This window comes from Oryctolagus cuniculus, chromosome 2 (assembly GCF_051225735.1).
Source record: "Oryctolagus cuniculus isolate XC-2025 breed Fujian yellow rabbit chromosome 2, ASM5122573v1, whole genome shotgun sequence".
Lineage (NCBI taxonomy): Eukaryota > Metazoa > Chordata > Mammalia > Lagomorpha > Leporidae > Oryctolagus > Oryctolagus cuniculus.
Window position 1 is genome coordinate 3,208,567 of NC_142868.1, and position 27,915 is coordinate 3,236,481.

A 27,915-nucleotide genomic window follows, 5' to 3' on the forward strand; every position below is an offset into this window, starting at 1 on the left:
GGGGGCCGGGGGAGTGCGGTCACCTGAGAAGCCCAGTTCTGGGGCCGGTCCTGGTGACGAGGGAGGGAACCGGGGTCTATGACAGACCCACCCTGCGCACCACAGTGCAGAACCAAACACGGCGGGGTGTGAGAGGCACGCCAGCCCCCGCTGGCAACGTCGGAGTCCGGGGGAACCTGCTCCAGGCTGGTGCGGTGGGTGCAGGGGCAGCTCCTGCGCCCGCGGCTCTGATGGCTCCTGGGGTCAGGCCCGCAACGGCCCCGCCTTTCTCGAGAATCCTGGTGCCAACCGGAGGACACTGCCTGCTTTCCTAGGACTCACAAGGTCACGGCCCGGGAAATCTCCACGTCTCTGGCTCCCTGGCTTGCAACTGACACCACGCGCGACGTCCAGCACGGCGGCTCCCACTCAGCAGCTGGCTGAGTGACTGGACGTAAGAGCCCTGCGGGGACCGGCGTTGTGGCATAGTGGGTAAAGCTACCACCTGCGGTGCCGGCATCCCATATGGGCACCGGTTCAAGTCCCAGCTGCTCCACTTCCGATCCAGCTCTCTGCTGCGGCCTGGGAAAGCAGTGGAAGATGGCCAAGTCCTTGGGCCCCTGCACCCACGTGGGAGACCTGGAAGAAGCTCCTGGCTCCTGGCTTTGGATCGGCTCAGCTCTGGCCGTTGTAGCCAACTGAGGAGTGACCCAGCGGATGGAAGACCTCTCTCACACACGGGCTGTGTCCCCCTCGGGCCGTGTCTCCCGCGGGCAGTGTCCCAGGCGGGCAGCTTCACTCCAGGCGAGGGCTTGCCCGGGGTGAGCGCAGACCTGGGGGAACTCGGGACCTGGGCAGGCAGGTTACCGGTGTGGCCACAAGGTGGCAGCACAGGCAGGCTGCAGACGGGGCCCGACCACCTGTGCAGCCCCCTCCCCGCGTCCCGCCGAGCTGCAGACGGGGCCCTGACCCCCTTGCAGTCCCCTCCCCGCCCGGCTCCCCAGGCTGCAGACGGCGCCCCGACCGCCTGTGCACCCCCTCCCCGCCCGGTTCCCCGCGTCCCGCCCGGCTGCAGACGGGGCCCCGACCACCTGTGCAGCCCCCTCCCCGCCCGGCTCCCCAAGCTGCAGACGGGGCCCGACCACCTGTGTAGCCCCCTCCCCACCCGGCTCCCCGCGACCCGTCCGGCTGCAGACGGCGCCCCGACCGCCTGTGCAGCCCCCTCCCCGCCCGGCTCCCCGCGTCCCGTCCGGCTGCAGACGGGGCCCCGACCCCCTTGCAGCCCCCTCCCCGCCCGTGAGACCCTCACGACGTGCGCGTCTCAGGCCGCACAGGTACGGCCCGCCCCACAGGGGAGCAGATCCCGGTCGAGGCCAACGGTGACTCGGCCACGCCGGAGAGACGCGGGACCCAGCGCAGGGAACCCCAGTCCCACGGGACCCAGCTCCGCCACCCGCGCCTGGGCGGGCGAGTCCCCACGGCCGGGGTCTGCACGGACGCGGTTCGGGCCCGCGCTCAGCCGCGTCCCGGCACTGCCTACCCCACCAGGGCTCACAGCCAGGCCAGGCCGGGTTCGGCCCCTGCGGGCGGGCGGGCGAGCGGCTCCCGGGGAGCCAGGCCCAAGACCCGCGCCGCCTGCCGCCGGGAAACCCCGCGCGCCCGCGTCCCCGGCCGCCCGGGAGCTGCCGCGGGGCGCGAGCGGGGTGCAGGCCGCCTCCCAGGACGAACGCGCCCTGAGGCACCTGGCGGGTCCTCCCCACGCCCTTCTCTCGGCCGGAGCCCCGCCGCCCGTGTGCGGAAGCGCACGGGGGCCACAGCCCTGCGCCCGAGCGGAGTCCGGGCCAGACCGGCGGCGGCCGCACCGCAGCCATCGCGCAGCCCGCCCCTTCCGGCGCCCCGCCCCGCCCCTTCCGGGGGCCCGGCCCTTCCGGCGGCCCGCCCCGCCCCCGCGCTCTCCCTCCCCATTGGTTCCCCCTGCCCTCGCCCCGCCCACGGAGCGGCTCCGCCCCCGGTTCCTTTACCTTTCACCTCCTCACCTTCGGAGGGCTCCCGGAGGCTCTAGGTCCCGCCCACCAAGGAAGAGAACCGTGCGCTCCGCCGTGCGCCGCAATTATTGGTTATCACTGTCTGTCCATCACAAAAAAAGCGGCGTCGTATTGGTTGACGGGCAGCAGGGGGGCGGGGAAGTCGGCACGGAGGCCTACACGCATGCCCAGTGCCTGCGCAGTGACGGCACGGGCTGCGGCGGTCATGGCGGCCCGGTGTGTGAGCCTGGCGCGGCGCAGCCTCCCCGCTTTGGCGCTGTCTCTCAGGTAAGGGGCGTCCGGCCTTCCTGGGCTGAGGGGGAGCTCCGGGTCGCGGCCCCTGACGGCGGCCCACGGGGCGAGTGCTCGGGGAGGTTGCCCCGGCCCGTGCGGCTCTGCCCCGGAGCCCGAGGCTTGTCCCGCGGGCTGCGCCCGCTCGCTCCCGGCCTTAGCGCGCTGCAGCGGGGGTGGGCGAGGGCCTGTGGCCGGCGTGGCCATGCGTGGGGCTAACGGCCAGCGCCCGCCGGGCCAGCCTCGTGGCCGCTCTGGCGGCGGCCTGCGGGCCCGAGGTCGCGGGCGGCGCTCACGGGGCGGCCCCTGCAGGCCGGCGCCGCGGTCGCTGTGCACGGCGACGAAGCAGCAGAACAGCGGCCCGAGCGTGGACGAGGAGGCCGGGCCGGCCGAGCCCAAGGCGCAGCCCGCGTGTGCGGAGAGGAGCCTGGCGGAGGAGAAGCTGCGGCTGGAGGAGCAGCTGCGGGAGACCACGGTGAGGGCCGGGGCGGGGTGCTGCGGGCCGCGCGTGCGCCTGGCGCCGGGGCTGGGCCGGGAAAGCCTGATCGGGGCGTGGGGCAGCGTGTCTCGGTCCCCGGGGCGGCAGAGCGTGGGGCAGCGTGTCTCGGTCCCCGGGGCGGCAGAGCGTGGGGGTCGAGGCGTGGGGCAGCGTGTCTGGGTCCCCGGGGAGGTGGGGCGTGGGGCAGCGTGTCTCGGTCCCCGGGGCGGCAGGGCGTGGGGGTCGGGGCGTGGGGCAGCGTGTCTGGGTCCCCGGGGAGGCGGGGCGTGGGGCAGCGTGTCTGGGTCCCCGGGGAGGCAGGGCGTGGGGCAGCGTGTCTCGGTCCCCGGGGCGGCAGGGCATGGGGGTCGAGGCGTGGGGCAGCGTGTCTGGGTCCCCGGGGAGGCGGGGCGTGGGGCAGCGTGTCTGGGTCCCCGGGGAGGCAGGGCGTGGGCAGCGTGTCTCGGTCCTCACCGCGCCCCACCGCAGACAGAGGGCGGGGGCCGCGCCCCCAGGCTTCCTCCAGGGTGAGAAGGCCGGCCCTGCGGGGCTTTGGCGCCGCCTTCAGTCGGGCACGCACGGGAAGGCGGCCTTCCTCGTCCTGGCCGGCCGGGGGCGTCAGCGCCCTCGCGGGGGTCCCGGCCCGCCCCGACTCTTCTCCCCGACGCTGCCCTGGTGCCGTGCGGAGGCGCCAGAGGGACCACAGCCGTCCCAGCCGCTCTCCCTTTGCTTGAAAGGAAAAATACAAACGCGCCCTGGCCGACACCGAGAACCTGCGGCAGAGGAGCCAGAAGCTGGTGGAGGAGGCCAAGCTCTACGGTACCCGACGGGGAGGGGCGGGGAGGGCAGGAGGGGCGAGGCGGGGAGGCGCAGCGGCTGGAGGGCAGGGGGGGCGGCCTCTGGGGGTCCCGGCAGGCCCCCAGCGCTGTCTGTCTGCAGCGACCTGGGCGCCGTGGTCACTACGTCTCACGGTTGAGATCGGCGAGGCCTGACGCCTGGGCACGCACCGCGGGGCTGGCGGGGAGGCCAGTGTGGGTGGCCCTGGGCCCTGTGGGACCCGGCTGGCTCTCCCGCTGTCCCGGGTGGGGCCCCGGGGGCTCAGAAGGGGGAGCGAAGGGTCCAGGTCTCGTCCAGCCTCGCCCGGCTCCTGGGTGCTGGCCCCTGCGTGACAGCCGGCAGGTGGAGCGCGGCCGGCTGTGCCCGCCGACCTGAGACTGAGACCCCGGGCCGGGGCCCAGGACCAGCGGGTGCCCGGCTGCCTGGTTCCCAGGGAGGTCCCGCGCAGGGCCCCCCTCTGGCCTGGGGGTTATTGAAACTAACTTTCCCCTCTGCCTGGGCCCCTGTCCCCCGTGCCAGGGGCAGTGCTGTGTCCCCCCACCCCGTTCCCCGTGTCCGGGGACAGTGCTGTGATCTCTCCCCGCTCCCCGTGTCGGGGCAGTGCTGGGCCCTGTGGTGTCAGGGAACCGTCTGGGCCCCCGCTCCCCCGTGTCAGGGGGCAGTGCTGTGTCCCCCCCTGCTCCCCGTGTCAGGGGGCAGTGGTGTGTCCTCTCCCTGCTCCCCGTGTCCGGGGGCAGTGCTGTGTCGTGTCCTCCCCCCCCCCCCCACTCCCCGTGTCAGGGGGCAGTGCTGTATTCCCCTCCCCCGTGTCGGGGCAGTGCTGGGCCCTGTGGTGTCAGGGAGCCGGCTGGGCCCTGCTCCCCTGTGTCAGGGGACAGTGCTGTGTCCCCCCCTGCTCCCCGTGTCAGGGGGCAGTGCTGGGCCCCGGGGGTCGCAGTGCTCCCCGTGTCAGGGGGCAGTGCTGGGCCCCGGGGGTCGCAGTGCTCCCCGTGTCAGGGGGCAGTGCTGGGCCCCGGGGGTCGCAGTCCGCGGGAGCTCAGCCGCGCGTCTCGCTCGCCCAGGCATCCAGGGCTTCTGCAAGGACCTGCTGGAGGTGGCCGACGTCCTGGAGAAGGCGACGCAGAGCGTCCCGCGGGAGGCGGTGCGGGACGACAACCCGCACCTCAAGAGCCTGTACGAGGGGCTGCTGCTGACGGAGGCGCAGATGCAGAAGGTGTTCGCCAAGCACGGCCTGCTCAGGCTCGACCCCGTGGGCGCCAGGTTCGACCCCTACGAGCACGAGGCGCTGTTCCACGCGCCCGTGGAGGGCAAGGAGGCGGGCACCGTGGCGCTGGTCAGCAAAGTGGGCTACAAGCTGCACGGGCGCACGCTGAGGCCCGCGCTCGTGGGCGTGGTGAAGGAGGCGTAGCCCTGGGGCTGCCGCCCTCCCCGGACCCTGCTGGGACAGGTGACGCGGGCCCCGTGGCCGCGGAGGGCGGACGGGACCCCCGGCCTGGCGCCTGGCGCGAGCCACCCTGTCTCTGCCCAAACACAATAAAAGCTGTCGCTCGGGTCCCCGCACGCGCCGTCCGTCCGCAGTGTGTGCGCGCCCAGCGCGGGAACGGCTGGAGCCGAAGCGTGTTTCCTGCTGAGTCCGGGCAGCCACCCTGGAGCGACAACACCTGGGTCTCGCTCACCGCAACCAGAAGCGCTTCCGGCGCCGACCAGCGGCCTGCAGGGCGGCGGACCTCCCCGGGCGCGAGGGTGCGCGCCGGCCCTTCGTGTGAGAGCATTAAAGCCGGAGTTCACGTCTCTCTTCTCTGATGCCTTCTGTCCTGGGGTGGAGGTCCCCGGGCCAGCCCGCGGGAACGCCCGGGACCGCCCACTCACCCAGGTCTTCAAAGGCCTGCAGGGACGTGGCTGAGAAACGAGACCCCCACGCTGCCTGTGTGGGGGCTGGGGCGTGGTTGGTGACCCGTGGGTGGGCGCAGGCGCGGTCCCGCCCTCTGACCTCTGACCCCGCCAGAAACCTGCCGCGAGGGGGTGGGCGGGGAGGACAGCGCCGGCTGCGCCCACACGCACCGCACCCTGTCCGTCTGGCGGTGGCAGGGAGGCTTCCGCGAGCGCGTGCGGCCCCTCCCGTCAGCGCACAGCCGGCCCACGCTGCTGGAGAGACACGGACAGAGCTGCCTTCTCCACGGCTCGTGGACGGCAGCGGGCAGCACTCTGGGCGCGCGTGGCCGCTGTGCAAGGTGGGAGCCATCTCACGGGGCTTGAGCGGTCCTGACACCCACCCGGCAGGTCCTGCGAGTCTGAGTCGCCCCAGTCACGAGCGGGGCCCCACGGCGGCCGCGCGCTCACCCAGCACGGGCTGCATGGAGGCAGCGGGAGTCGGCCAGAGCTGCAGGTGGACAGCAGTGCGGCCGGGGCTGGGGGCCCCGAGGGGCAGGTGGCGAGAAGCATGCGCGCACAGTGTTCTCAACTCCTTTAATGTGGAAAAGGGGGTAAAAACGCTCGGAGTTCACACCGCGGGACATGCTCGGGTGTGGCCGCCCAGGCCGCGCAGACGGCCGCAGTCACCTCTCCCGGCCCGCATGCTGGAACGCTGCTCCAGGGGCGCGGCGGCCACGCGTCACGAGAATTGGGTAGAAAACGCCGAGGGCGACTGACGGACAGCTGCGGGGGCGGACGAGTAGCCGGTCCTGAGCTTGCGTCTCCCTTGGAACGCGTTAATACTTCAACATAAATTAATGATACATTCATCGTGGTGGCTGAACAGTCAAGCCTAGGGAAACTTCCTACCTCGGCGTAGGGCGCAGCAGGCCGCGGCGGACAGGCTCACGCCCGGCCCACGCCCGGCCCCACACCTCTCCCGGGCCTGCTTCCCCTCAGGGCCCCTGGGGCGGCCAACGCAGCCAGCTGGCTGGCTGGGGCCCGGTCTGAAATGCTTCTCTTTAATGCTGAGGTCCTACCTGGGGACAGGATGAGAAGGGAAAGGCACCGTAATCAACTCGTCCTTGGAAGGGAGGTGTCCTGGCTCCCGCGTAGCTTGGTCATCCAGCGCGGGCGCCAAGGCGAGCCGCGCCCAGAGCCCCGCGCTGCCGCGAGCTGCAGGACGAGGCCACCCGCCGTCCTCGAGGCCCAGGAGGCAGCAGCAGGCCGGGGAAGCAGCGTGCAGGCCGGGAAGCACGGCCCGGCGCGGCGGCCATGCGGGGTGCCCAGCTGGCCCGGCCGGCGTCCTAAGCGGAAAGGGAACTTGAACTGTGATGAAAGTCCTGAGGAAGCGAATGCCAGAGCCTAGAACTCAGCCTTGAACCTGTGAAGTCGTGTTCTTCAGCACGGCACACACCCCTGGGGGCCCACGGGCGCGTGCCCCTCCTGATGCGCCTTGTGTGGGGGACGAGGCCGGCCGGGCCGGAAGGACAGCTCCCGCTCGCGGCCGGCGGTCGCCGTGCCCAGCAGGTGCCTAAGGAAGCGCCATCCCGCCTTCTCCGCGGCCTCCGGTAAAGTGCTCGTGCCCGGCGCCGCGCCTGGGCAGCCGCGGCTCCGCACAGCTCGGTGGCACCGGGCGGCTCCGGCGGCACGAGTCTGTACCTAAAAGGAAGAAGAACACACAACACGAAAGGCCGTTCCGCAGCCTCGTAATGCGCTCCGAAGCGAGCTTGGCCGCACGGGTCACGCCGGGCCGGGTGGGGGCGGCCGCGCCTGCGTCCCCGGGGGCGCGGGGCGGGGCTCAGGAGGCGTCCCTGGAGATCCAGCCGCTCTCGGTGAGGAAGGCGAGGATGCGCTTCTTGAGCACCTTGTCCAGGTAGCCGGGCAGGCGGCTCTTGGAGGGCACGCCCTGGCGCTTCTGCAGGTGCTCCTTGATGATGATGGTCTTGACCGTCACGTAGCGCGCCGGGCTCAGGCCCAGGGAGCTGCACAGCAGCTTCTCGCGGTCGGACAGCAGCTCGAAGCCCGGCAGGTGCTCGATGGCGGCGAACTCGCCGTCCCTGCCGTCCTCCCGCGCGCGCCGCGAGCCGGCCAGGCCGCGGTTCTCCTTGCGCTTCTCGCGCTTGTGGCGCGCCGCCTCGTACTCGGCCGACTCCTCCATCCTGGTGATGCCGTTGCGCCGGTAGCGCTGCAGCTCGCGGATCTTGGCGCGCAGCAGCTTCTCCCTGTGCATGCTCTCGAACAGCTCGTCCAGGTCCTTGCAGGACATGAACTGGTAGAGCGGCCGCAGCTTCAGCCGCAGCTCCTTCTCCTCCTTGGGGATCTTGCGCTTCAGCGCCTTCTCCTTCTCCTTCTTGTCCCGGCCCAGGAAGGCGGGCACCAGGTTGTAGTCGCGCGCGATGTTCTTGCGGCGCTGGCGCTCGCGCAGCTTGCGCACGTACATGTCCACGTGCGCGCGCTTCAGCTCGATCTCCACGTCGTCGTCGTCGTAGTTGACCGAGAGCCCGCTGATGAGCGCCTCGGCGTCCTGGTCGTACTCGATCTCGTAGTCGTCGCGCAGCGGCATGTAGCCCAGCTGCTGCTGCTCGGCCACCGAGATGTCCAGCGGCGGCAGCGGCGTGGTGAGGCTGGGCGACAGCGGGCCCCCGCTGGGGCACGTGTGGTCCGTCACGCGGTTGGGGATGGTGTCGGGGATGCAGGCCTTGCCCAGGTTCCCGTGGATGTACATGCTCACGTAGTGCTCCATCACCTCCTGCGGCGTGCGGGACGCGCCCACGTGAGCCGCCATGTCCTCCTGCAAGGACACGGGTTGGACGTCAGCCCCGCCCGCCCGGCGTGGAGCCCGCCCGCCCGGCGTGGAGCCCGCGCTGTCTCCGAGGCGGGGAAGTGAAGGTGCAAACTCGCCCACGGCCACGGGTGAGCCCCCTGGCGCTGGCCGCCCGGGGCACAGGGCAGGGAAAGGTGACGCCCCCGTTCAGACGAGGGTGCAGGGCCGCTGGCTGTGCCCGGCGGAGAGGCTGGCGGGGAACCTGCGCGGCCGAGCAGGGAGCCCGTGACAGCGGCTTCTCGAGGAGGAAACTGTACAAGCCCTCAATCTTTCCCTTCTGCCGAGAGGCCTCTTCCTCCACGCCAACCGCTAAAGCCACTTCACAGGCACTGCCCAAACTGCGCACTCATTCCCCGGCCGCCTGCCCCACGGCACCCCCGGAGGCCCAGCGGGAGGGAAGCAGCCCGCCCACAGACCCACGGCTCGGCCTCCCCGTGGGCCACCCGCCAGGGCCGGGCGCCGGGCCCTGCCCTCCAGTCCCGGGGCTCCGTGGTGCGGCTCCGTGCAGTGGGCTCAAGGCTGCAGCCCTGGCCCTAGCAGGGAGAGCACAGCGCGGGGCCGGGACACTCGCAGCCCTGGTGTCTGTGGGAGTGGCGGAGACACGCCACGCTTCTGCCTCGGAGCAGCGGGTGGGGACTGTCCACACAGCCCTCGCCACACTGTGACCGCCACACCGTTGACTGTCCACACAGTGACCCAGGCTGCTCACTGCACAGGCTGGGCGCAGAGCCCCACGCGCGGGTGCCCCATCGGGATCAGGGCAGGGCCCTTGGTGGCCCACCCCAGCCACCGCTCACTGGCTCTTGGGAGGGAAAGGGTCATGTCGGGTAGGGGCCCTTGGGGGCCTCCGCCCGGGCTCAGAGGGTGGAATGGCTGCACCCCCACGGATCCACAAGCGGTCCCAGCGCCCCTGGGACGGGCCCTGCACGAGGCTCCCGCACGCGTGAGCTCAGAGGAGCCGTGCTCCCCAGGGAAGCTCTCAGCCTCCCGCACCCTCCTCTCAGGAGCCCGGCCTCAGCAGAGCTGCAGGGCAGCCATGGTGGGTTCCAGAAGGTGCCCTCTCCCCACCTGGTCCCGGCCCCCCCACTGGCTGTGTGCCGGACCAGTCCACTGGCCTGTCGGCACTGTGTGCACAGAAGCAGGGCCCCCTCCCGTGGGGGTGGACAGCTGGAGGCGGCAGCGTGCGCACAGTCCCACAGCCAGGGAGCCCACAGCGCCCACGGCCACCCCCCGCCCTGCCGCAGCCCCCGTGCGGTGCGGTGCTGGGTCAGGACGGCACCCTCCGGGGGAACCCCACCAGGGCACAAGGCCAGCCGGGATCACGCCACCCCAGCAGTGGGGTCTGGGGCACGTGGTCCCATGGAGGGGTGTGGCCGCCGGCGCGGCCTGGTGCTGGGGGCCACACCCAGGCTGACCCTGACCTGGCCGTGTGGGAGGGGCGATGGTGCACCCGGGGCCTCGCGCAGGCTTCACAGCCTCCTTCCTGCCTGGTCCCCCGCCTGCCGCCCTTCACCCAGCCAGCACTGGGCTCCGGTGCAGGAGACAGGACGGGGCTCGGCCTGGCCCCCAGGCCCCTCGCAGGGTGGGGGACAGGCTCCAGCCCCCTTTACCGCAGTGACGAAGCCATGCGAGGCCCTCCGTCCTCAGCGGGGCCCTGGGGACGCTCGGGTGGACACCGGGCCCGCGGGGCAGGGTCGCGTCCCAGCTCCAGCCCTGCTAACGCTTCCCGCGGGGGCACAGCTGGGGCAGGGTGACGGGCTCTCACAGGAGACCTCCAGCCAAGCCCCAGGGGTAGGGGCGCCTGGGCCGAGTCAGAAGACGGGCGCTTTCTCTCACAGTGAAGCCCTGGCCACGAGGGGGGAGGGAACCCCGGAAGGTGCCCACCCGGTCCGGCCAGCACCATCTCCTGGGAGCTCCTGGCACTGCCCTCTGCCCACTCACCAAACCTGGGCCCCCAGCCGCCCTCGCAGTCCTGCTGTCACCTCCGCTCCCACTCGGACCCAGCGGGCAAAGGCCACTGGCTGCAGGCCAGCTCCCTGTGGTCACACAGGGGCCCACACACAGCTCTGCCCCGTGCTGGCCTCGCCCTGCCCCTGCAGAGCGGCTGTGTGGCGTCTTCCCGGGGGCTCGGTGGCGCCTGGCACCCCGGCTCCTCGGCCACTGCTCCTGGCCTCGTCGGACAGAAGCCCCGGGTGCTGGTCCCCTCCTCCAACTCCCTTGGAGAGGCCCGGCCTGCGGGCCGCGCGCGTCCTCAGACGAAGGCCTCCAGCATCCGCCCAGGAACGCAGAGCGAGGCTGGGGTGTCGGTGTGTCCACGCGCAGCGGCCAGCAGGGGGGAGGCCTGGGGAGGCCTGGTCACCTCCACGGGACAGGCACGGGGCGACTGCACTCACGGGGCCCCGACGAGGCCCGGCCACGGAGGCGGGCTCGCTCAAGGTCTGCGTGGATGCTGCTGATGGCTGCGCGTGACTCTCAGTGCCCCCAAACGGTACGCGCGAAATGGTAACCTTTACGTCATTTTACAATAAAAATGTTAGGAAAATAAAAGATAACGTCTGAGACTTTGAGACGTAGTCTCCGTTCTCTGACACACAGGCTCTCAAAGCGGGGTCCCTGACCCCGCTCGCACGCCCGGGGAGCCCCCGCAGGCTCCGCACCCGCACTCAGGCCTGCTGCCATGCGCCCCTAAGGCAATCCTAAGAACTCCACTTTCTGGACACCTCCTGGCAAGTGGGCAGGGCCCCTTGCCACGGCCCAGCCAGCCCGGGCCCTCGGAGCTCCGGAATCCTTACACCCCCGCTCCCTGGGGGCCCTGGGGTGAGCGACTGCCGAGCAGTCAGGCGGGGCCAGGCCAATGCCGGCTCTGCCCGCGCCCCTCTGCGCCCACGCTGCCTCCCCATTGTAAGGTGGAGGCTGGGAGGCAGCACAGGGCAGCGGGCCCGGCTTCTGCCTCGTTTGCCTCACGCCAGGCTGGCAGACTGTCCCCGCCGGCCCGGGGAGGCCCCAGCTCCAGCAAGCTGGCCTCCCTCTGCCACAGCACACCACCTCCCTGTGGCCCGCCCGCGCCCACTCACCACCCGGCGCTGGCGAGGTCCAGCAGGGCGGCGCACAGAGGGCCCCGAGACGGCACGGCCCCGGCTCCCCAGCTCTGGGGCAGCCGTTGTCATCACGCGGGGAAAGCCCTCCCTCGGGACTCCCCTGCCTCCTAGGATGAGCCGGGGCGCACGGGCAATGCGCCGGGCTGGCCAGATTCCAGACAAGCCACATGCTTGTCCCATTCTACTCAAACCTCGACTCCCACGGCCCCTCGAGGCCCGGCCCCTCCTGTGATGGTTCGGCTGCCTTCAGCCCGCCCCGCCTGCGACCCCCGACTCCCGCTGAGCCTCACCCAGGACCTGCTGCTGAAGTCGGGGCCTCTGGCCTGGCGTGCTCCTCCCTCCACCTCCCCGACGCGGCCCTGTCCTTGTCCCGTGCGTGGGCTCCCACGGAACCAGCGCAGGATCTGGCCACACCCCAGCCTCGAGGGTCCTGAGTGCTGAGCCCGGGCGGCAGGCCCAGGCTCGGGAACCCCACAGCCCGCAGCCACCCGGCTCCAGCACCTACGAAGTCCCGGGACCGGAGCCGGCACTGCGGTGCACGGAGCACAGCGGCCGCCTGCGACGCCAGCACTCCATCAGGGCCCTGGTTCAGTCCCGCGGCCCCACTTCCCATCAGCTCCCTGCTGTGGCCTGGGAAAGCGGCGAGGACGGGAGACCCGGAAGCAGCTCCCGGCTTCGGCCTGACCCCGCCTGGCCACTGCAGCCACTTGGGGAGTGAACCAGCAGACGGAGGACCCAACTCTGCCCTTCAAAAAATAAAAGCAAAATCTTCCTTAAAATGTTCCAAGATAAACATAATAAAAAATTACCAAAAAATAGTTCAAAGATAAATAGAATTAAAAATCACGAAAAGGTTCAAAGAGAAATAGAATTTAAAATAAAAAAAAAAAAAAAGCCACGGGCTCCTGGACAGGCGCCGGCTCGGAGCTGTGGCCCAGCGAGACCCCGCCCCCCGCGCGGGCGGAACCACGCGGCTCCAGCCGCAGACTGGAGGCCCAGAGGGGTGAGGCAGCTCGCCCAGCAGCACAGCCAGAGGCCAGAGCCGCGCCGGCACCACCCGCGGCCTGGCCGGCCGGCGCCGCACCACGCAGGCCCTGGCAGCCGCGCCCCAGGGCCCTCCCTGCCCTCACCTGGACGGCTCCCCAGGCGCCACACGGCACGCAGGCTCCGCCTCCCCAGCCCTGTCCGTGTCGGACCGGTTGGTCCAAAGGCCCAGCCCAGGGCTGCTGAGGCCCCGCGAGGCCCACGGGGAGCTCAGCCAACAGCTCCAGCGCCCGCGTGCGGGCGTGCGGGCGGGCGGGCAGCGCACCGGGCACGCAGCAAGGGCAGGCCGAACGCAGGCGGTGTGCGCCACGGGCCGTCGCGGACCCCGCCAGGGGCGCGGCAGGGCCGGGCTGTCAGCAGGGGCATCGGCAGGCTAGCGCCTGGACCTGTCCTGGAAAGGCGCGCCCGGGGTGGGTGTCCGTTCACGGTGGGGGTGCTGAGCGACGGGTGTTGTGAGCGACCGGTGGAGCCGTGACAGGTGGAGCCGTGAGTGACAGGTGGGAGTCCTGAGTGACGGGTGGGAGTCCTGAGTGAGGGGTGCAGTCGTGAGTGACAGGTGGGAGTCCTGAGTGAGGGGTGCAGTCGTGAGTGACAGGTGCAGTCGTGAGTGACAGGTGGGAGTCCTGAGTGAGGGGTGCAGTCGTGAGTGACAGGTGCGGTCGTGAGTGACAGGTGGGAGTCCTGAGTGACAGGTGCAGTCGTGAGTGACAGGTGCAGTCGTGAGTGACAGGTGGGAGTCCTGAGTGACAGGTGGGAGTCCCGAGACGGGTGGGAGTCCTGACGGGCGTGTCGTGAGTGACGGGTGGACTCCCGAGTGGCGGTGTCGCTGAGACACGCGGGCGAGGCTGTAAGAAAGGCGGGCTGGGCCGAGGGCCGGCGTTCGCCGTCGGCACAGAGCAGAGCCCGGCGCGGGGCAGTGAGACGGGGCTCCGGGGGGAAAGGCCGGCCCAGCGCCCACCGTCAGCCGGAGGAGCCGGAGACCCCAGGGCTGCGCACAGAGACGCAGGCAGCCCCTGCTCACCGCACGGAGAGGCGCAGGACGCGGGGGACGCGGGGCGGTGGGTGCCCCTTCCCGGCTCGGGCGTGGGGGCGGGGGGCCGGGAGACCCCCGAGGAGCCGGCCCGGGCTCTCCCCGCCGGCCCGGGCGCGTCCAGTGCAGCTCCACCTCCCGAGCGCCCGGCGGCGGGCCCAGGCCCGGAGCCGGCGGGGCAGCACACGGGCCGGCCCACGCCCTCGCAGGACGCACCTGCGGCCGCCCCGCGCTGGCCCGCGGGGACCCGGGCGGGGGCTGCTCACCCAGTTTCCGAAGCCGAACTGCTCGATGGCGTCCAGCAGCAGCTGCTCCTCGCGGCTGGTCCAGCCGCCCTCGGCCTCCGGCCCCCAGAGCGTGAAGCGCCCGCCGTCCACCAGCTGGTAGCCGTGGTAGCGGCGGTGGTGGCCGATCTCGGCGCCGGCCGAGAAGCACTCGGGGCACAGCTCGATGTCCTGGCACTCGGTGCAGCGGAAGCGCAGCGGGCTCACCTCGGCCAGGCAGTACACGCAGTACTTCTTGCCCAGCTCCGCCATCTTCGCCCGCTCGCCGCCCGCCGCCGCCGCCGCCGCCGCGCCGCCGGCCGTCAGCGCCGGGCCGCCCGCGGGGCCCGCCGCCCCGGCCGCGCACGAGCCGCCGCCGCCCGCCGCCGCCACCGCGGCCGCCGCCGCCCAGGCGCCGCCCCGCCGCCGGCCCGCCGGGCCGCGGCCCGCCTCCGCTCGCAGGCGCCCCGGCCCGGCCCGGCCGCCGCCGCCGCCGCCGCCGCCGCCACAGCCGTCGCCCCGCCGCACCGCGCAGGCGCCCCGCGCGGGGACCCGGCCCGCCGCTCTGCGCCTGCGCGCCGCGCGCGCCGGCCGCCGCCTGCCCCCGAGCCTGCGCGGCGCCCCGCCCCCGGCCTGGCGGTGGGAGAGGGGCGGGCGGGGAGGGAGGCGGAGCGCCACGCCCCTCGCGGCGCCGGCCTACGCCCGCTCCCAATCGGTTCCGTGCCTCTCCCGCTCGCGCCTCGCTATTGGCCAGCGCTTTCAGGGGGCGGGGCTGAGGGGGCGTGGCGTCGAGCCGCTGGCGGGCCAATCGGCGGGCCCACCGCGCGCGCCCTTGGTTGCCCCGGGAAACCTAACAGCCTGCGGCCGAGGTCCGCTGCCCTGGCCGAGCCGGTCGGAGATGGACGACCACACGGAGCACAGGGTCAGCACCATGGAGGAAAGCGGAGACGAGGCAGGCCTGGCCTGGCGCCCATCCGACATCGAGGCCAGCTCTGGCCCCCGGGCTCCGGGTGAACCTGCGGAGCAGGAGCCGAGGCCGGAGACGGAGGAGGAGGGGGAGGGTGAAGAGGAGAAGGAGGAAGAGGAGGAGGAGGAGGACAAGGAGAAGGAGAAAGAGGCGGCAGAGGCCCCCGAGCGAGGCGCCCCCGCGGACGAGCAGGCCGAGGCCGCGGAAGGGCCGGAGGCCCCGGAGGCCGCGGGCGAGGAGGGGCCCCTGGAGCCGGGGAGGCTGTCCACGGTCGGGGCTGAGGAGCCGGCCAAGCGGGCATCGGAGGCCCGGCCAGAGGCGGCGGAGGAAGAGGAGGCGGCGGCGGCGGCGGCGGGGGAGGAGAGGAGGGCCCCGTCCCGCGCCTCCCTGCGGGCGTCCACGGCGAGCGAGGCTGCGCCCGGGCCGCCGGCCGAGGCGGCGACCGCGCAGGCCGAGGCGGCGGCGCAGGAGCGGGCGGGCGACTACGAGGACCTGGAGTGGTCGGCCGAGGTGCAGCAGCAGCAGGAGCGCCAGCTGCGCAGCGAGCTCCTGGAGCAGTACCGCGCGCTGCTGGCCGAGCGCGGCCGCTACCAGCGCTACAACCTGCACCTGCAGCACCGCATCGCCGAGGCGCTGCGCAGGAAGAAGGGGCTGGAGGCGGGCGAGGCGCCCGACAGGGCCGCGGAGGCCGAGGCGCCCGAGAAGGAGCAGGCGTACGTGCGGCACCTGGCCGTGCTGGAGGAGCTGCGGAAGCAGGAGGCCGACGACCTGGAGTGGTACCACCAGGAGCTGGCGCAGCTGCAGCGGCAGGCCGGCGAGAGGCTGGCCAGGGCGGAGCGCGAGTGGCGCCGCTTCCAGGCGCTCAAGCGGCAGGTGGTGCTGCAGGCCGTGGGCAGCGGGCGGCTGCGGGGCGGCCGCCAGGCGGCCGTGCGCGAGGTGGAGCAGCTGCAGGCGCTGGAGGAGAGGAAGGAGCGCGAGATGCGCGCCGTGCGCCTGGAGAACGTGCAGCTGCGGCAGAGCCTGGCGCACTTCGAGACGCGCATGCGGGCGCAGGAGAGCCTGGCCGACGGCCTGCTGCTCATCGACTTCGAGCAGCTCAAGATCGAGAACCAGACGTTCAGCGAGAAGGTGGAGGAGCGCAGCGAGGAGCTGCTGCGGCTGCAGGGCAAGGTGACCAGCCACGTGCAGGTCATCACGCACGTGCGGGAGAAGCTGCACTTCGTGGACACGGAGAACGCCTGCAAGAAGGCGCAACTGCTGGAGATCGAGGCCCAGGTGGCCCAGGGCAGGGACGTCCTGACCAGGACCAAGCAGGCCCGCGACAGCCTGCGCGTGGACAACGTCAAGCTGAGCCAGAGGTGCGGGCTGCTGGGCAAGGAGGCGCTGCTCCGCGACCTGGAGGAGAAGGTGGACAGGACGGCGGCGCTCACCCAGCGCCTGGAGGCCCTGCAGCGCCACCACGCCGGGCTCCTCTTGTCCTGCAAGGGCGTCAAGCAGAAGATCAGGGAGGCCAAGGCCTTCCTGCCGTCCTGACGCCCCGGCGCCCCGCGGAGACGCGGCTCCCCAGTCAGCGCCGAGCGCAGCACGGCTCGCCCGTGCGCCTGGCGCGGGGTCACGCGCCGGTGCGTGTCCAGTCCCTGTTAATAAACTGCGGCGCCCGCCCGCGGCTGAACGATCCTGCGATTCCAACCGCGTACGCCAGGGGGCGCCGTTCCCCTTCCACACGGAGGGCTGACGATTAAAACCTCACTGTAGGTACCGCGCGTGTGGTGTTGGTCACTGCTCCTACTCCACCAGGTGCAGGTGCCGCCAGGTAACTAGCACTCTCCTAACCCTTGAGCCAGGAGCTTCCTCCGCGTCTCCCACGTGGGCGCAGGGGCCCAGGGACTTGGGCCATCTTCTGCTTTCCCAGGCCACAGCAGAGAGGGCTGGATCGGAAGTGGAGCAGCCAGGACTCGAACCAGCACCCATATGGGATGCCGGCACTGCGGGCAGGCTTTACCCACTACACCACATGCCGGCTCCCCCAGTCAGCCCAAACGCCCAGCCCAGGGCCAGGGCCTAACTTGGAGCTGGGTGCTGGGATCCCTTCCCTCATCCTGGGTAGAACGCTGAGGAGTGTAGACGAGCAGTGAGTGCAGGCTCTCTCCCCCAAATGGGTCGTAAGCTCCATTCTCCTGGTGTCCGACATCTCAGAGAGAGGCAGAATCCACACCTTGCTGAGAACGTCACCGTTAAATAAACGGCTTTATACTATGAAAACTGGTGGAGGCGGGGCGAGAGAGAGAGCCGCTCACTCCCCAAATTCCCCCAAGAGCTGTGGCTGGGCCAGGCCAAGGCCAGGAGCCAGCACTGCGCCTCGCAGGAAGCCGGAGCCCGGAGCCCGGGCCAAGCCTGCGGCCAGGCCCCGCGATGCGGCCCAGGGCACCTGCACCGCTGGGCCAACACCTGCCCCAGCTTCATCTGCTGACACGGTTCGCTTTCCAAAGCAGCCAATGGAGTCGGCTAGGATTCCTTCAGGGCCCGCGCTGTGCGGCCGCCCCGTTTCGCCAGCAGGGCACGCAGGGAGGAAACGCCAGGGGCGGGCAGTGTAGGCAGGAGACGGCAGTGCCCAGACCACACCGCGCCCCTGGGCACAGCGCTCGCCTGCCTGGCTGGGTGGCCAGCACCCAGCACCTCGCCTCGTGGTGGTGTTCAAGATGTGTGACTTATTTGTTTGGAAGGCAGAGAGAGAGAGAGAGAGAGAGAGAGGGAGAGGGAGGTCCCATCCGCTGGCTCACTCCCCAGACGGCCACGACAGACAAGCACGGGCCACGATGACCCAGGAGCCCAGCACTTCCTGAGTGCCTCCCACACGGTGGCAGGGCCCAGGGTCTGAGCCATCCCTCAGCCGGGAGCCTGATGGGACAGGTGGGACTCGCCCCGCCCTGATCCAGGGCACGGGCGTGCCGGGCGGGGCCCACCCACCGCGGTGCAGGGACAGCTCAGTATGCAGACACAAGGCGTCCCCGCATTCCCAGGCTTCACACGGTTGACGTGTGTTTCAGGAGGGGGAACCGTGCGGTTTTCAGGTTTGGGAGTACAAGCAGCTAACAGTGCTTTACCGAGGGCACGGGCCCGGCTCTCAGCAGTGCTTTGTGTGTGTGCGTGTGTGTTAAGATTTACACAGAGAGTTATACAGAGAGAGGGAGAGAGAGAGAGAGAGAGAGGGAGGGAGAGAGAGGTCTTCCATCCGCTGGTTCACTTCCCAGATGGCTGCAATGGCTGGAGCTGCACTGATCTGAAGCCAGGAGCCAGGAGCTTCTTCCGGGTCTCCCACGTGGGTGCAGGGCCCAAGCACTTGGGCCATCTTCCACTGCCTTCCCAGGCCACAGCACAGAGCTGGATGGGAAGTGGAGCAGCCGGGACTAGAACCGGTGCCCATACAGGACGCCAGGACTGCGGGCGGCAGCTTTACCCACTCCGCCACAGTGCCAGCCCCACTTCTGTTAACGATGTCCGTGGCCCAGCCTCTCACTTTAACCTTCACGAGCCGCTGCACAGGCGCCGGCTGCCCTTCCTGACCTCGGGGTCACGGCAAAGGAAGAGGCAGCTCGGAGGCCAGAGCCCCGAGGGCCCAGGTCGGGACCTCTGGCCAAACCCAACGTGCAACTCGGGTTTCCTTTCAGCGGGCGCCGCTGCCACCAGCAGCTCCAGGGCGGGGCCACGGTGTGACCTCAGCTGCTCCCAAGGTCACACCGTTCGGGGAAGGGCCGTGCCCTCACCCCACGGCCTGAGCATCCTTGCAAAGGGGCGTGGGCCGCGAGTCCCAGGACGCAGCCCGGCTGCAGGAGCACAGGGCGCTGTGCGCATCAGCACCCAGGCCTCCGGGAGGTACCGGGCAGGCAGCACCCAGGCCTCCGGGAGGTACCGGGCGGGCGGGCAGGCAGCACCCAGGCCTCCGGGAGGTACCGGGCAGGCAGCACCCAGGCCTCCGGGAGGTACCGGGCGGGCAGCACCCAGGCCTCCGGGCGGTACGGGCGGGCAGCACCCAGGCCTCCGGGCGGTACTGGGCAGGCAGCACCCAGGCCTCCGGGAGGTACTGGGCAGGTGGGCAGGCAGCACCCAGGCCTCCGGGAGGTACCGGGCGGGCAGCACCCAGGCCTCCGGGAGGCACCGGGCGGGCAGGCAGGCAGCACCCAGGCCTCCGGGAGGTACCGGGCAGGCAGCACCCAGGCCTCCGGGAGGTACCGGGTGGGCAGCACTCAGGCCTCCGGGAGGTACCGGGCGGGCAGGCAGGCAGCACCCAGGCCTCTGGGCGGTATCAGGCGGGCAGGCAGCACCTGGGCCTCCGGGAGGTACCAGGCGGGCAGGCAGGCAGCACCCAGGCCTCCGGGAGGTACCGGGCGGGCAGCACCCAGGCCTCCGGGAGGTGGCGGGCGGGCGGGCAGGCAGCACCCAGGCCTCCGGGAGGTACCGGGCAGGCAGCACCCAGGCCTCTGGGAGGTACAGGGCGGGCAGCACCCAGGCCTCCGGGAGGTACCAGGTGGACGGGCAGCACCCAGGCCTCCGGGAGGTACCGGGCGGGCGGGCAGGCAGCACCCAGGCCTCCGGGAGGTACAGGGCGGGCAGCACCCAGGCCTCCGGGAGGTACAGGGCGGGCAGCACCCAGGCCTCCGGGAGGTACAGGGCGGGCAGGCAGCACCCAGGCCTCCGGGAGGTACCAGGCGGGCGGGCAGGCAAGGGCCGGAGGAACAGCTGCAAGGCTGATCGGCTGACCGCCCTGGGACCCCGCTCCCTCTAGGTCTTAGCCGAGGAGCAGCCCTGGGTCCTAGGCCTTCCCCCTGCAGGCCAGGCCTTTCCCCTCTGAGCTACCAGGGCAGGCTCCGTTCGCTGGCGGGGGCGGGGGGGGGAGGGCACCTGGAACCGTTAACCTGAATTCTTGGGCCCAGAGCACCCTGGGAACAAGTAACACGGTCTCATCGTGTTTCCACACACAGGGCGCCTGTTCCGGCCCGGGGAGACCTCCCCTACAGCTAGCGTCCCTCCCAGGCTGGGCTCAGCTCCGGCTGCTCCCCAGCGGGTGGGCTGCCTGCTGACCACGGGAGGCAACAGCATGAACAGGTGGACCCAGGCCTCCCCCGGACCCTGCGCTGGAAGCTGAGGTCAGAGCCAGAGACCAAAGCTCCCAGAAGCCGCAAAGCAGTGTCTGGGCAAGGGCCTGGGGGTGAGCAGGCCCAAGCCTGAAGGTCAGCCACACTGGTGCCGGCCACGGCAGCCTGAGCTAACGGCCTGAGACGGGGACCCTCGAACGATGCCCCACACAGCTGGCGCTGCGGCTGCCGCCACCAACATGCCCACTCAGCAGAGGCCCCGTCACCTCCCCTCGCTGTTTCTGACCACCCTCCTGGGGACCCCAGACAGCAGGGCCACCGCAGCACAGCCCCGCCCCAGTCCTTGGAAGCCGGCAGACAGCAGAGGGCACCCTGGGAGTTCCGTGCCAAAGCTCTCACTGGGGTTGACTGGGGTTGGCTGGGCCCACGGCCGAAACCACACGTGCGCTCACTCGCTCTGCCTGCTTCTCCCCGGCCTCCCGGACCACCCCCTACCCCCGGTCACCTCTGTGCAGTAGTGCCCGGTCCCCCAGGGGGACCAATGCTGCAGACAGACCCCAGGATCTGCTTGACGGACTTCTGGCGGGGACGGGTAGGCAGGCTCCGGGTGGGTGAGGGGGACAGGGCCAGGGGAGAGGGGTGCGGCACGGCCGGGAAGGCAAACATCTCGAATCCCCCGAAACCAGACGGCGGCACCGCAGGCCCCGATCCGGAAGCAGCACCACGCCTCCGGGCGAGAACTCGGCTCTGGACAGACCATAGGGAGCCCAGGTAACAATTTTACTGACTTTTATTTAATAAAACCACGTATTTACAGTTCAAAAAGGCCTACTTTGATACACTTTACTAAATAAAATTAGCGGGTTAGCTGTACAGGCAATTGAAACACGATGAGCAGCTGTTACCAGGAGTTCGCTCTCCACCGACTGGGACAGTCAGTGCCCCCGCCGGGACCCTGCCTCTGCGTCAGTCAGGAGGGGAGACGCGGCCCCGCCCAGCCCAGCCCAGCCCAGCCTGGGGGTGCGGGGAGCGAGAGCAGGCGCAGACTCGCAGAGGGCACGGCGTGGCCGGGCGGCTCCTGTCCACGTCAGCGGTGGGAGCAGACGCATACGAGGTTGCGGCAGGGACAGAGGGCCGGCCCCCGCGGGCCCCGCCTCTGACGAGGGCGCCCCAGGCTCCAGCCCTGCCTGCGACCCCGGGGCGTGGTGCTGTCCAGGGACGTGCCGCCCACCGCTGGGCCAGGGTGTGAGAGCGGGCTCGGGCCGAGTCTCCGCGGCCCTCGTCCCGTGGCTGGCTGGCTGCTGTGAGGAGCGTCTATGTACAGTAAGAAAATATATACATCTTCAAAGAGCAGAACACCACGTCATCGACAAAAACAAGTACGTGTGCACTCCCGGCTGCCGTCAGGAGTGGCGCTCTGCAGGCCGCCCAGCCTGCGGGGGGACGGCGCCCCGGCGAGGCCCGGCGAGGCGCCCTGGAGAAGTCCGATCCCGACACCAGGGGCGAGCGGAGGCTCCCGGGAACGCAGGGTGTGACGGCCTGCGGCCAGCAACCTGCAGGGGCCGGACGCCTTGCTGCCCATCAAACCCAGGCCACAGTTAGGCTCCACCCACCCTGGCCCAAGCCCCCTTGCTGCATGCACAGGCTCCCAGTCAGTGCCAAGGACTCCCCACATCAGAAACTTGATGGACCGCGGGGGGTGGGGGGGCCCGGCTGAGCAGGGCCCCGGTGCAGGGAGCACTGGGCACCGGGCGCCCACGACTGCCCGCACACCCGGCCGCTGGCACCCCAAGGACCGCCCGGTCGCCACAGATCCTAGCCTGTCCTTGGGGCCTCCCTCTGCGAATCAGGGTAACCAAACTCTGAGTACTGAGTTCGAATCAGTCAGGGAAAAGCTACAACAAAACCTCACCAATCAACCGAGACACCAGCCGGGGCTCAGGCCGCAGCGTGCCGCCTGCCCCCGCCCTGCGGCGGTTCTAACGCCCGGGGCCTGAAGAGGGACCCCGGGCACCTGTCAAGCGGCAGAAGCACGGAGGGCACCGCAGGAGGGCGCGGGGCAGCCACCCCCACGCAGCTGTTCCCACGGGCAGCAGCAGGGCAGGAGGGCGCGGGCCTGGACCCTCTCCCTCCCCAGCCTCCTCTGGAGGGGGCGCTTCCGCTCCGTGTCCCCCCGCTCCACAGGGCAGTCTCGGGAGTGCGGGTTGCGTCGTCAGCCCCCGAACTGCGTCAAGGCAACGTGGTAAAATGTCAACAGGAAGTCAGGTCGGTTCCTAGGGGCCAGGAGAGCCCAGGTGCCCTCAACGCAGTCTTTGGTAGGTGGGCTTCCAGCTCTGGGAAGACAGGCCAGGGAGGACCTCAGAATCCGTCACCTCAGACAGGCCGGCAGGAGCCAGGGGCGCCTCCGAGGTCTCCCGGCCGACACCCCCAGCACCTCGGCTCAGAAAGACTGCAAAGTACGTCCCAGTGCTGACATCGAAGCATCGCGATTTAATGAGCGCCTCCTGGAATAAAGGAGAGGGAGTGGCCACTGCCCTGTCTCCGACCCACGTGTAAGACGCGGAGGCTGGCCACGGTCAAGGCCAGCGTGTTGGTCCACTGCGCTGCTTAAGGCTACACCTGGCTTTAATTCTTTACCAGCTGTTCTGCTGTGTTTTTGTTTTAAGGCCAACTCCAGCGTTAGGACCCCTGTCCCCTCCGCCGCCGGCGTCCGTGGGATCCACGCAGGTGCCCCGCGCTCCACTGCGGCGGCCTCAGTGTCTGAGGGATGGGCTCCCCTTCTCCATCTCGCGGCTGTCTCTCTGCAGTGCGGTCAGCACCTGGGGGTCACACAGGACACGTCGGTGGTTAACCCGCAACGCACATGACAGAGCCGCCGGCGGGCGTGGCACAGGCGGCAGCCGCCTCCCAGCCCGGCCCTCCACCGCCCCACAGCCCCCCCAACCCCTTCCCACCCTCTGGACCACGACCCAGCCCTGCATCCAGGTGCTTTGTTTGTTTCTAAGATTTATTTATTTGAGAGGCAGAGTTAGAAGGAGAGACAAAGAGAGAGAGGTCTTCCAACCATTGGCTCATTCCCCAGGTGACCCCAACGGCTGGGCTGGGCCAGGCTGAAGCCAGGAGCCAGGAGCTTCTTCCTGGTCTCCCACATGGTGCAGGGACCCAAGCACTTGGGCCGTCTTCCACTGCTTTCCCAGGCCACAGAAGAGAGTGGGATCGGAAGTGGAGCAGCCGGGACTCAAACTGGCACCCACACGGGACGCAGGCTCCACAGGCGGAGGCTTAGCCCACTGCGCCACAGCGCCAGACTCTTTCTAGAATGGAGATCCACCATGATCTCAGGCTGACGTCTCTCAAGACATCAGCTGTGAAACCAACGTCAAAGCAGGCGCCGGGCCATCTCCTCCACAGGCTGGCTGCAGCCCTGCACAGGACCACCCGGGACGCCGTCCAGGCACCTGGCTGCACCACCCTGCCCCTGCAGCCCCGGTTGGCACCTGTGCCTGTACCCAGCCCTGCCCCTGTAGCCCCCCGCCTACACTTGTGCCTGTACCCAGCCCTGCCCCTGTAGCCCCGCCCACACCTGTGCCTGTACCAGCCCTGCCCCTGTAGCCCCCCACCCACACCTGTGCCTGTACCCAGCCCTGCCCCTGTAGCCCCCCGCCTACACTTGTGCCTGTACCCAGCCCTGCCCCTGCAGCCCCGCCCACACCTGTGCCCATACCAGCCCTGCCCCCATAGCCCTGCCCACACCTGTGCCTGTACCCACCCATGCACCCATAGCCCCGCCCACACCTGTGCCTGTACCCACCCCTACCCCTGTAGCCCCCCACCCACACTTGTGCCCGTACCCAGCCCTGCCCCTGTAGCCCCGCCCACACCTGTGCCCGTACCCAGCCCTGCCCCTGTAGCCCCCCACCCACACCTGTGCCTGTACCCAGCCCTGCCCCTGCAGCCCCGGTTGGCACCTGTGCCCGTACCCAGCCCTGCCCCTGTAGCCCCCCACCTACACTTGTGCCCGTACCCAGCCCTGCCCCTGTAGCCCCGCCCACACCTGTGCCCGTACCCAGCCCTGCCCCTGTAGCCCCCCGCCTACACTTGTGCCCGTACCCAGCCCTGCCCCTGCAGCCCCGCCCACACCTGTGCCCATACCAGCCCTGCCCCCATAGCCCCGCCCACACCTGTGCCTGTACCCACCGCTACCCCTGTAGCCCCCCACCCACACCTGTGCCTGTACCAGCCCTGCCCCCGTAGCCCCGCCCTTCAGCTCTGCTGGTCCACCAAGGTGATGTCCCTCCTCTCTGCTCCCACAGTTTTTGGCTGTCACTTTTATTTTATTAGAAAAAAAATTCCAGAGCCAGCACCGTGGCACAGCTGGTCAAGCCCCAGCCTGCAGCAGCAGCATCCCACATGGGCGCTGGTTCGAGTCCTGGCTGCTCCTCTTCCGATCCAGCTCCCTGCCAATGCACCTGGGAAAGCAGTGGAAGACGGCCTAAGGGCTTGGGCCCTGCACCCACACGGGAGACCTGGAAGAAGCTCCTGGCTCCTGGTTTCGGCCTGGTCCAGTCTTGGCTGTTGCGGACACTTGGGGAGTGAACCAGTGGATGGCAGACCTCTGTGTCTGTCTCTGTCTCTCCTAACTCTGCCTTTCAAATAAATAACATTTTTTGAAAACATTCCTTGGGGCCGGCGCTGTGGTGCAGTGGGTTAACGCCCGGGCCTGAAGCACTGGCATCCCATGTGGGCACCAGTTCAAGACCCGGCTGCTCCACTTCCCATCCAGCTCTCTGCTGTGGCCTGGGAAAGCAGTGGAAGATGGCCCAAGTGCTGGGCCCCTGCACCTGCGTGGGAGACCTGGAAGAAGCTCCTGGCTTTGGATCAGCACAGTTCCGGCCGTTGCAGCCAACTGGGGAGTGAACCAGCGGATGAAAGACCTCTCTCTCTCTCCTCCCCCCCCCACCTCTCTTCTCTCTGTGTAACTCTGAGTTTTGAATAAATAAATAAATCTTAAAAAAACATTCCTTTAGTAAACAATACTCCACCGCACTGGGAGGGCTGGCGACAGAACAGGCCCACGCCAAGCTGCCCCTCCCCGGCGCACCCTGCAGAGGGGGAGGGGCGCCGGACCCCAGCAGCCTACGCGGCCATGGGCGCTCACGCCCAGACGAGCCTGACTTCTAACCAAGGGCTCCCAGGAGCCCAGTGCGTATCCGCCTGGGGCCGGCCAGCACGCTCCGAGGGGGAGCCGACGCCACCCGGGTTCTGGGCGGTCGCGGGAAAGCTGTAGCAGGAGCCCCTCTGCACCGTAAGGACTTCACTGAACACATCTAGTGTGGAGGGACGCTCGCCTCCAGGACACGGGAGCGTGGAGCAGCGTGCCGAGACCGACGCCGCGCCGGCCCTGAGCCTGCCCCGCCAGCCAGGCCGACCCACACGACCGTGGACGGACACCGTCCTCCTCCCCGGCCCCCCGGCCCCCCGGCTCCCCGGCGCGGCTTAACCTCGTCTCCAACCACAGGAAGCAAAACACGGGTCGGGGTGAACTCGCCCTCGCGTGTGTCTGTGAGAGGTAAACAACCATCTAGAAGCAGGGTGTGTGGTGTGCGTGTGTGTGTGTGTGGTGTGTGTGTGCGGTGTGTGGTGTGCATGTGTGTGTGTGTGGTGTGTGGTGAGATGTGTGTGTGCTGTGTATGTGTGTGTGTTGTATATGCGTGTGTGGTGTGTGTGTGGTATGTGTGTGTGTTGTGTGTGGTGTGCGTGTGTGTGGTGTGTGTGTGTAGTGTGTGGTGTGTGGTATGTGTATGTGTGGTGTGTGTATTTGGTGTGTGTGTGGTGTGTGTGTGTGGTGTGTGTGTGTGTGTGTGTGTGTGGTGTGTGTATGTGTGGTGTGTGTGGTGTGTGTGGTGTGCGTGTGTGTGGTATGTGTGTGTGTGGTATGTGTATGTGTGGTGTGTGTATTTGGTGTGTGTGTGGTGTGTGTGTGTGTGGTGTGTGTGTGTGTGTGTGTGTGGTATGTGTATGTGTGGTGTGTGTGGTGTGTGTGGTGTGCGTGTGTGTGGTATGTGTGTGTGTGGTATGTGTATGTGTGGTGCGTGTGTGGTGTGTGTGTGGTGTGTGTGTGTGGTGTGCGTGTGTGTGTGGTATGTGTGTGTGTGGTATGTGGTTTGTGTGGTATGTGTGTGTGTGGTGTGTGTGGTGTGTGTATGTGTGGTGTGTGTGTGTGTGTGTGGTGTGCGTGTGTGTGGTGTGTGTGGTATGTGTATGTGTGGTGTGTGTGTGTGTAGTGTGTGGTGTGTGGTATGTGTGTGTGTGTGTAGTGTGTGGTGTGTGTATGTGTGGTGTGTGTATGTGTGGTGTGTGTGTGGTGTGTGTGTGTGTGTGTGGTGTGCGTGTGTGTGGTATGTGTGTGTGTGGTATGTGTGTGTGTGGTGTGTGTGTGTGGTGGGTGTGTATGTGTGTGGTGTGTGCGTGTGAGGGCAGGAGCAGCCCTGGGTCCTGAGTGGGCAGAGGCCGGCAGGAGGGCCCTGGCCTCCGTGGTGTGGTGTATGTGTGTGTGGTATGTGGTTTGTGTGGTATGTGTGTGTGTGGTGTGTGTGGTGTGTGTATGTGTGGTGTGTGTGTGTGTAGTGTGTGGTGTGTGGTATGTGTGTGTGTGGTGTGTGTGTGTGTGGTGTGTGTAGTGTGGTGTGCGTGTGTGTGGTGTGTGTAGTGTGGTGTGCGTGTGCCTCGGGCCCCGACTGGGCAAAGGCCAGCAGGAGGGGCCCTGGCCTTCCGTGGTGTATGTGTGTGTGTGTTGTGTGGTGTGTGTGTGGTGTGTGGTGTGTGGTGTGGTGTGTATGTGTGTGTGTGTGTGTGGTGTGTGTGGTGTGTGTACTGTGGTCTGCATGTGCCCCGGGCCCTGAGTGGGCAAAGGCCAGCAGGAGGGGCCCTGGCCTTCCGTGGTATATGTGTGTGTGTGTTTGTGGTGTGTGGTGTGTGATGTGTGTGGTGTGTGTGGTGTGTGTAGTGTGGTGCGCGTGTGCCCTGGGCCCCGAGTAGGCAGAGGCCGGCAGGAGGGGCTCTGGCCTCCGTGGTGTATGTGTATGTGTGTGTGTGGTGTGTGGTGTGTGTTGTGTGTGGGTGTGTTGTATATGTGTGTGTATGTGTTGTGTGTGGTGTGTGTGAGGGCAGGGGCAGCCCCAGGCCCTGACTGGGCAGAGGCCGGCAGGAGGGGCCCTGGCCTCCTGTGGTGTGTGTGTGTGTGGCGGATACGTGGTGACAGAAGGGCCCAGTGGCCGGTGAGCGGGGACAGCGCTGTAGCTCTGGCGAAGACCCCTCAGGGGGTAAACAGCTGCCAGACAACACCCGGCCCGGGCCCACTCCCACACTCCTGGAGGGGCAGGTCGGGGAAAGCCGACACACGGCCGGCCACGCGGCCACAGCCACTGGGCCCAGTACCTGCAAGCTCAGGCCACGGAAGTCAGAGCCCTCCCGACAGGAACCCCTGGAGCCCGACGACACCGGTCAGTCCCGCTGGGGACGAGACCAGCAGGGACGTCGAGGAGAGCGCCGGGACGGAGCAGCGCCAGGCCAGAGGCGCTGCCGCGGCCCCACAAGCCAAGGAAGAGGTGAGGGACCTGTGGGCTCCCCGGTCACCGCCCCCTCCCTGGGCTCGCCCTGTGACACACAGGACGAGGACAACCGCAGCCACTTGGCCAGCACGCGGAGCCCCGAGCAGGGGCCGAGGCCGCGGGCCGAGTACCTGAGCCCACTTCTTGTTGCGACTCTGCATCTGGACGGTGGCGACGGAGGCGAACAGCTCCTCGGCGGGCAGGTCCTCGGGCAGCCGGGTCAGGAACTGGGCCATGTGGATGAAGTCCATCTTGGTCAGGATGTCCTGGAACAGCTTGAGCACGCCCAGCGCCGTGCGGAACAGGAACTCCTCCCCGTCCCGGCAGAACACGTCCCAGATGCGGCAGGCCAGGTCCAGCGGCAGAGACTTGCTGTACAGGGTGAAGATCCTGAAAGAGACCAGGGCTGCTCACGCCGGGCGCCCGGGCCGGCTCCGGGGCAGGCGGATCCGCCCGCACTCGC

At 69.3% G+C, this 27,915-nt stretch overlaps 4 protein-coding genes across 10 annotated transcripts in view; 2 read left to right on the plus strand and 2 right to left on the minus strand.

Annotated features, from left to right (window-relative positions):
• The first annotated feature begins 2,202 nt into the window (after positions 1 to 2,202).
• Positions 2,203 to 5,400, plus strand: GRPEL1 (GrpE like 1, mitochondrial). Its single transcript, XM_070069551.2, has 4 exons — positions 2,203 to 2,291; positions 2,607 to 2,769; positions 3,510 to 3,591; positions 4,671 to 5,400. Exons 1-4 carry the CDS (start codon positions 2,230 to 2,232, stop codon positions 5,015 to 5,017), a joined length of 654 nt encoding a protein of 217 aa, XP_069925652.2. The 5' UTR covers positions 2,203 to 2,229; the 3' UTR covers positions 5,018 to 5,400.
• A 661-nt stretch (positions 5,401 to 6,061) lies between these two features.
• On the minus strand, positions 6,062 to 14,285 carry TADA2B (transcriptional adaptor 2B). 2 transcript variants are annotated; one of them, XM_070069549.2, is made up of 2 exons: positions 13,786 to 14,285; positions 6,062 to 8,314 (listed from the first exon to the last, which is right to left on the minus strand). In XM_070069549.2, exons 1-2 carry the CDS (start codon positions 14,053 to 14,055, stop codon positions 7,322 to 7,324), a joined length of 1,263 nt encoding a protein of 420 aa, XP_069925650.1. In that variant the 5' UTR covers positions 14,056 to 14,285; the 3' UTR covers positions 6,062 to 7,321. The 2 variants fall into 2 exon arrangements, with proteins under 2 accessions (XP_069925650.1, XP_069925651.1); XM_070069550.2 differs by having other exon boundaries at positions 14,011 to 14,155.
• Positions 14,286 to 14,680: 395 nt separating this feature from the next.
• CFAP184 (cilia and flagella associated protein 184) lies at positions 14,681 to 16,282 on the plus strand. The gene is made up of 2 exons (XM_089326847.1): positions 14,681 to 14,817; positions 15,157 to 16,282. Exons 1-2 carry the CDS (start codon positions 14,681 to 14,683, stop codon positions 16,280 to 16,282), a joined length of 1,263 nt encoding a protein of 420 aa, XP_089182973.1.
• Positions 16,283 to 20,614: 4,332 nt separating this feature from the next.
• The window catches only part of TBC1D14 (TBC1 domain family member 14), a 103,065-nt gene continuing 95,764 nt past the window's right edge, over positions 20,615 to 27,915 (minus strand). For 4 of the 6 annotated variants that reach the window (XM_070069552.2, XM_089326893.1, XM_070069554.2 and 1 more), the window contains 2 exons: positions 27,584 to 27,842; positions 20,615 to 22,661 (listed from right to left, as the gene is read on the minus strand). In XM_070069552.2, the coding sequence (XP_069925653.2) occupies positions 22,596 to 22,661; positions 27,584 to 27,842 (325 nt within the window). In that variant the 3' untranslated portion in view covers positions 20,615 to 22,595. The remainder of the gene's footprint in view (positions 22,662 to 27,583; positions 27,843 to 27,915) is intronic. The other 2 variants (XM_089326894.1, XM_089326896.1) reach the window with 1 other exon arrangement.

Bases quoted from the DNA above. Each gene is read 5' to 3' on its own strand.
- TADA2B (XM_070069549.2), bottom strand. From the start codon at position 14,055: ATGGCGGAGCTGGGCAAGAAGTACTGCGTGTACTGCCTGGCCGAGGTG. The intron at 8,315-13,785 runs GTGAGCAGCCCC...GTGTCCTTGCAG, and splicing joins AGTTCGGCTTCGGAAACTGG to GAGGACATGGCGGCTCACGT.
- CFAP184 (XM_089326847.1), top strand. From the start codon at position 14,681: ATGGACGACCACACGGAGCACAGGGTCAGCACCATGGAGGAAAGCGGA. The intron at 14,818-15,156 runs GCCGGAGACGGA...GTCCACGGCGAG, and splicing joins CCTGCGGAGCAGGAGCCGAG to CGAGGCTGCGCCCGGGCCGC.
- GRPEL1 (XM_070069551.2), top strand. From the start codon at position 2,230: ATGGCGGCCCGGTGTGTGAGCCTGGCGCGGCGCAGCCTCCCCGCTTTG. The intron at 2,292-2,606 runs GTAAGGGGCGTC...CGGCCCCTGCAG, and splicing joins GCTTTGGCGCTGTCTCTCAG to GCCGGCGCCGCGGTCGCTGT. The intron at 2,770-3,509 runs GTGAGGGCCGGG...TTTGCTTGAAAG, and splicing joins AGCAGCTGCGGGAGACCACG to GAAAAATACAAACGCGCCCT.